General features: G+C 35.4%; 1 protein-coding gene across 1 annotated transcript; it reads left to right on the top strand.

Annotated features, from left to right (window-relative positions):
* Positions 1-1,752: 1,752 nt before the first annotated feature.
* LOC144448944 (transcription elongation factor SPT4-A-like) lies at positions 1,753-6,924 on the top strand. Its single transcript, XM_078139327.1, has 4 exons — positions 1,753-2,075; positions 3,479-3,585; positions 4,272-4,327; positions 4,954-6,924. The coding sequence occupies exons 1-4, from the start codon at positions 2,007-2,009 to the stop codon at positions 5,073-5,075; spliced, it is 354 nt and encodes a 117-aa protein (XP_077995453.1). The 5' UTR covers positions 1,753-2,006; the 3' UTR covers positions 5,076-6,924.
* Positions 6,925-7,519: the final 595 nt, after the last annotated feature.

A 7,519-nucleotide genomic window follows, 5' to 3' on the forward strand; every position in this document is an offset into this window, starting at 1 on the left:
CAGACAGACAGACAGACAGACAGACAGACAGACAGACAGATAGATAGATAGATAGATAGATAGATAGATAGATAGATAGATAGATAGATAGATAGATAGATAGATAGATAGATAAACTTTGATGGATGGATGGATGGGTGGGTGGGTAGATAGACATACATACATACATACATACATACATACATACATACATACATACATACATACATACATACATACATACATACATGCAGGCAGGCAGGCAGGCAGGCAGGCAGACAGACAGACAGACAGACAGACAGACAGACAGACAGACAGACAGACAGACAGACAGACAGACAGACAGACAGACAGACAGACAGATAGATAGATAGATAGATAGATGGGATCACTATCTATTGAAAGCAAACGACTAGTCTCTAGGTTATGATCTTGTATTCTCTCCTTCGGTAGATGACGCGTACAATTTATATATAACATCACACCGTGCTGTTATAGAACTGGCGACGAAACGCTAATCATTACATTGGTTGTCATAGCAACAATTGGACATCGTCTGAAGGCCATAGAGCATTACTTCCGCTGATGACTTTACAAAGAGGCACTAATAATTTGCCATTGCTATTTTATTTGTTATCACATCTTTAGTATATTTTGTGTTATATCTAGCAGACATTTCAATCTTTAATAGGCAAAAACTTCTTTTTTTTAATATTTGTTTTTGATATGGTTTCAGAAATTAGGGTAGGTAGGTCAAAATGTTATTTTCATTTTTTCTCTATTTATTTTTCACTCGAGAAATTGCTTCAAACCAAAACACGATACTCGTTGGTCACAATATTGCTGTGATAGTTTATATGGGGTATAAAAGAAGGCAATTATATGTGAAGTACGGTCCATGAATAGATGAACAAATATGTGGACTGTACATACCATTGTGATCGGTCAGTAAACATCTTAAAGTGGTCTATTATAATTAATGGATGTGGATTGGATATTAATTTAGATTTTTTTTATTTATAAAACAATTTTTTCATGGCTTCCTACTTGAAAAATCATGTTAAACAACAAATGACAAGTCCTTGTTTGTAACAAGATTGCAAAAGACTAATGAATGTGTCAAATCTTTTATTGCTGTTATTGTATTTACAATAACAATCCCTTTACACATGTAAAAAAACAAACCCCAGCTTTTTGCAATGTATTGAGTTACAAACGCAGACTTTGTCGATGTTGATTTTTCGAGTAGGAAGCCATGATAAAATCCAAAATAAATACCCTGGCATCATCATCTATGTGGCCACTTTAAATTGGAGGGTTTTTTATTACATGATTTCTTTCTTTATAATTTCAAGATAAAAAAATACGCCCCAACCCCGGTAAAGAAACAACAACAACAACAACAACAACAACAAGAACTACAAATAAATTGATTTAAAAAAAAAAAAAAAAGTATATTTTAAATAAATGTAGTAAAATGTTTTGTCTAATATGTATAAACTGTTACAAAACGCCAACAACAACGCCAACAACAACGCCAACAACAACAGCAACAACAACAACAACAACAACTTGTTGTTGTTGTTGTTGTGCATCCTCATACATACAGTAATTTATGACTAACAAACCAATGATAAATGTGCTCTGTCAGTGCAAAGTTTACACGGCTCAGCTGCTGGGCATGCAGGGCCATAGGGCGGGTGACTGATTATAGCGCCCTCTTTTAAATAGAACAACTGGAGAAATGAAAAGCAGACCAACGAACAGGTCAAAGGGCGAGCTTTGTTTCTCTTCTCGTCTCGTCAGCGTTTTTTCATCAATATTTCCCTTTTACGTATCATTATCTAGTCATTGACGAACTCACTACGCGAAGTTCAACACTAATAACCACTCTTTCAGTACATTTGACCGGAAAAATCCACCAGCTCCAGATAGTTTTGTGATTGTACTGAAGTCTTTGTATCCAGACGCTCGGAGATTCTCGTGTTGACATTGATTGCCACACGCTCTAAGAACCATAACTTACAATGTCTATGGAAACAGTTCCCAAAGAAATGCGCAATATGCGTGCCTGTCTACTGTGTTCGCTAATCAAGGTGAGTATTTCAGTCATTAGATATCTCCGAATAAAAACTGTAAAATGTAATAATTAAACCATGTCGACAGGAGTCACCATGTCAGAAAACTAAGTCTCTGGCCTCTGGGTTAGTCATACATGCAGTATTTTTACCATTTTTCTTCAAAGATGACTTCACTTGTAACCAGTGTACAAATTTATGAAAGACAAGTAACACGACGTGGCTTCCATATATGTGGCCTCCCAGTCCGAGGAGGCTCTGACTTGAGTACATAGTCAGGTAGATTTGGTCAGAGCACAGCTCCTCCGTTGATGGAGGGTCTATGGTCAGAGCATGGAAGTACCACCTACATGGTCAGAGATCCAAGTGGTTTCAAACTTGCGAATGATGCATTCAAATAAATAATGAGATCACTGACAAACCTGCACTGACCCATACAATCATACAGTAGTGTTCAAATTACAAAAAAAAAAAAAATTACACCATACATATTACATTTTGAATTAATTAACAAGGATGCAATATCTCATTATCATCCACGACCCAGAAGTCAAGCTTTTAAGACAAAATTCATCTTTCTTGAGCTGTTTGCTTCAAAAACTTGATTGGAGATCATTTGAAAAGTTGCCTTTGAAGGTTGGGAGAGATGTAAGCTGATTTATTGACAACTTTACATATTTTCCATTGATTTGAGAACATTGGAGCTGACTTCAAAAGTGTCGACATCGCTGTTTGATCGCAAGTTTGAGACCACTTGGATCTCTGACTGAGAACAGTGATACCGACCAAATAAATCTGACTCTGTACTCAAGTCAGAGCCTCCTGGGACTATGGCCACCCCATCCCAGTGAAATGGGAAATAGTGGGATGCAGTAGCAAGTTCTTCAAATTAGAAATAAAATGAAACACTGGTATAAGTTATATATTGTACATATAATCGAAAGAAATGTGATAGATTTCAGTATGAATTCCTAGAAATGACATTAAAGGGGAACACCACTCCAGGAAATAAAAGTATGTTAATAAACTTTGGGTTCTGGAGAGTCATTTTATGATTCCATATCACATAAATTTTGCTTCTTTGCGCCAAGAAGCACAATTGAAACTCTCTTTCACCTCCATTGTTGTAGCAGTGATACATTGTCACAAACTTTTTTGCAAACAATCCCAGTGTTTTTTGTTAAGGATGGTAAGTAGGTAAAATCTACACAAGAATTCCCAAGTCATTTTAGCAGCGTTCGCCACCAGTATTATGGATACCAGGTACAATGTGTTGGGAACTATGCCAGTTTTACCATATTCCCCTTTTCTGTTAACGGGGTTCCCCAGTCTCGGCAAAAAAAAGGAATCCAATTTTTGACAGTGTTTTCCACTCGAACCATTCCAACATGATCTATCAAACTCACATTTTTGTCTTTCAGAATCTAGAACAGTTTGAACTTGATGGTTGTGATAACTGTGATGACTACTTACAGCTGAAGGGAAACAGAGATATGGTGTATGATTGCACAAGTTCATCGTTTGATGGGTCAGATTTTTTCTTATCTCGATACTTTTGAATTAAAATTAAAATATTTTATTTTAAAGGCACATGTTTTATTAGGATTAAACAATGTTATATGGTGTATTATTGCACAAGTTCATCATTTGATGGGTCAGATTTTTTCTTATCTCGATACTTTTGAATTAAAATTAAAGTATTTTATTTTAAAGGCACATGTTTTATTAGGATTAAACAATGTTATAAATAATGTCTATTATATCGTAGGATACACAAGCCAAGTTACTGTCTTTGAACAAAAGTGTGGATAATATACCCTTGTTCTCAATAACCCACAAATCTACGTTACTAGTCAGCATTTGAAATTAAGTTTTTTCATTGGTAATCCCAGTGGACTACCAATTTCAGAAAATAGTACATGTAGCCCAACAAGGATGGTGACCAATGGTCCTATATTCCTGAACTGAAAACAGAGTTCCTCTCTTGCAAATATGTTTGATATTTAAAAATATATATATGTACGTACAATAACAAACATTTTAGACATTTATTAATATTTTGCAATTTATTGAGTTTAATACCGTAATACAAACAAGGACCTTCAGATTGATTTTTCAAGTAGGAAGCATTGGCCATGATAAAATTGTTTTATAAATTAAAAATCCAAAATAAATTACCCAGACCTCATCCATATTATGTGTTTGTTTCTCCAGGGTTGTGGCACTGATGAGTCCAGAAGACAGCTGGGTTGCTAAGTGGCTAAGAATAAGTAAGTACTTGTAATAAATAGCTGGAGGTGATGTGCATGTATGCCATAGAGGGCGCTGATCATTGCCTCTTAGACTATCACTGCCTAGAATAGTCTCACCACAATCCTAAGTCTCAGCCTCTGGGAAAATGATGATAAACTTAAACTTGGTTCTTTATCCCATGTAAAATTGTTGTCACATGTAAATCTGGACCAAGAGTTCGTCAAATGTCCCCATTTCAAGAATTGGCCCTCATTTGCCTGCTGCAACAGAAAAAGATCTTGTAAAATTTAATTACCTATACTGTGATCTGTATTTTTCTCCTTGCAAATTTCACTTTTAAGGATATGCTTTATTGTTAAATCAAGAGTATCAGACTGATATTTGGTATCATGTGTAGCAGTAGTCGCATTTAAATAAATTCATTGTGCCAGAATGAATGTCACCTTGTGTATGTATGCATGTGTAATACATATACCTGGTGTTGATGCTAGAAGCACATTTTGCAAAAGGGCTGAAGCATGGTTGTATTCTACTCAACTGTCTTTTCCTTTGTCAAAAGCTCACTATGAATAATGATATGCAGACACAATATATTTCTGAGCTTTGTCCTTGTAATTTTGTATTTTCTATTTCATCATTCTAGATCGATGTGTGAAAGGATGTTATGCTGTATCCGTGACTGGAAAATTACCCGCTGGTATTATCAGAGAACTAAAGAGCAGAGGAGTTACTTACAGACACAGAGATACTAGCATCAAGTCATAGAACAATTCTCATTTCCCGAACATCGAATGTACAAGTGTCATTTTCTACAACTTTACCGACGATCGCACAATGTCGCACAAGCTCAATAATGATCGTTTAGGACAAATCTCCCTCTAAATGAACATTCACAAGTGCGACATCAACATGTTTATATATGATGTAAACATGGTGAAAATAGTAGTGGTCACACCACGATGATCGATACACTATGTAAAACATGATGATAAAGATATTTAAATACCACGGAAAACCAGCACTGTATATCACATTAGAAGTAAATTTTAATCAACTTTAATATTAACATGTCAGTAATAAATATAGAACAGGTTATCATTGAAGGTGTGCAAGTTTTGAAATTTGGTTTGAAGTGCAAAACTGATGCCAGACCCCCCTCCCCCCTGATCGAATAACACTCCCCCCTGATCGAATGAAGTTCGTTTTTTGAGCTTGTGTGACATTGTGCGATTGTCCCTTACCCTGATTGAGATACTACCTCTAAATCACAGATACAAGTGTAACGTCGAAAGACCTTTTATCCAGTCAACACCTATCTCCAAGACACACGGCTGGATTGACATGTCAGTTTCTAACACAGCTAAAGTGCATATGGAGTATTCGAAAAAGCAAATGACATTTTGTAGTCCACTTAAACATTCTAAGATTATTTTGACATCCACTTTAACACAACATACATTTTTATTTCATTTTCATATACATTCATATTCATTTTACTCTCAAGAAGTTGTTTGTATTCGTCAGTAAAGTCATGTACATGAAACATCCCCTCTTCATAATGAATTATCTAATTGTTTTAGACTAGTGTAAATTACAACACTATGTATGCTCATCATGGAAGCACTATGGTTCATACTCAAGTTCTCTTCTTCCACTTTTGATGGCTAAACAGATATGCTTCAAAACAAATTGATTGTCCTTCTTCAGTGTACACGATCTGACAGAAGTACCCAATGTTGCTATCTGTTCAGTAACTTGGAGTTTGTGAAAAAGTGGAAGAGAACTTGGGTATGAATAGTGTAATTTACTTTTTAGTTTTTTGTTACCCCTTCAAAGACATTCAGTTAAGGTAAACACAAAAGTTTCCATCATCATGTTAAATACAAATAAGCCATATTCTGGTTATTGGAAAGATAAAAGATTTCATGGTTTGGCCACTAGGAGTGCTGTTTACAAGTTGTTTGGTGGTAGAAAGTGAGGGCCAGATTAGTAGAGTATTGTAACATAAAGACAGCAGGCATAAAATTACCACACCTTTTAAATGTTGTTCCCACAATACTATTTTATTAGCGACTACCAGTAATCAAAACATGCCTATCCACTGCTGTAATACTCTGTTTTGGACATTCAGAGTTCTTTCACACACATTTCATTCACTGCTTCATGCAACCAGTGGCCACGACACAAATTTTAGCCCTCTATTTGCCAAACCTGTTGTGCCCTCTTGTGGTGCTTACCAGAGAAATGGCTGGAACTTGAGTAACTGGTGTATTTGGTTTGATTGTAAAGTACAGTGTATGTGACACCATAGACAAGGTTGCTTATAAAAGAAGTAAAGCAAAATATGGTATGCGTTATACATGCAATATAAAATGTAAACTACACTTTGTGTGTGACCATCCATATAGCAGTTGTACAGTTGTAAGCAAGCAATGTATAACAAGCATACAATGTTTTTCCGTATACTATATCGGTTTATTCAGCAAAAGTAATACAAACAATTTAATATCATGCGAGTTTTCCAGATGTGTGCTTTTTAAGTTGTAGCCACTGAAAATATTCAAAGTTTCTGCTGTAACTTTTGAAAGAATACAAATAAAATTCATAACTGCCATACAAGTGAAATTTGTTATAAAGTTTTTTGTCAGTGATTGAATTCAGAGTATGAATGTGGTGTTGCCATGTAGTACTAGTTCTGTAGTAGACAAACAATACAATGGATTGTATTTTGTGGGTCAAATTCTGAGCAATACCATGGTCTTCTTACCCTATCATGACTGAATGGATAATACTCCACAGATATTTCCCCATTAGTTGGAATTTTATTGTATTGTAGGTTTTGGGTGCAAGGAGAATGTTGTGCCTATAGCATTAACTAGTAACATTGGAATTATTTTGACCTCCCTAGATAGTTACTTTTGTTTGTTTTAGGTCCAAACTTGGCATGTGAATAATTTACCAAGTGTATTTTGGCTAAATCACTCGGACTTCTTCCATTGTTATTGTATATGATTCAATGATGTAGATTTGTCATACAACTACAGGAGGGAGTTGTATACTTATCACTACTGGTAACGCTGTCCTCTTATCCCTGTTAAGTGACAGGTGTTGCTGTTTGATAACCATGGTATTTTATTTACACTTTGAGTTCGGAACTAATACCAAATATGATTCCAAAGCAAGAACGTTTTTTGGTTGTATAAAATAAG

This window comes from Glandiceps talaboti, chromosome 18 (assembly GCF_964340395.1).
Source record: "Glandiceps talaboti chromosome 18, keGlaTala1.1, whole genome shotgun sequence".
Lineage (NCBI taxonomy): Eukaryota > Metazoa > Hemichordata > Enteropneusta > Spengelidae > Glandiceps > Glandiceps talaboti.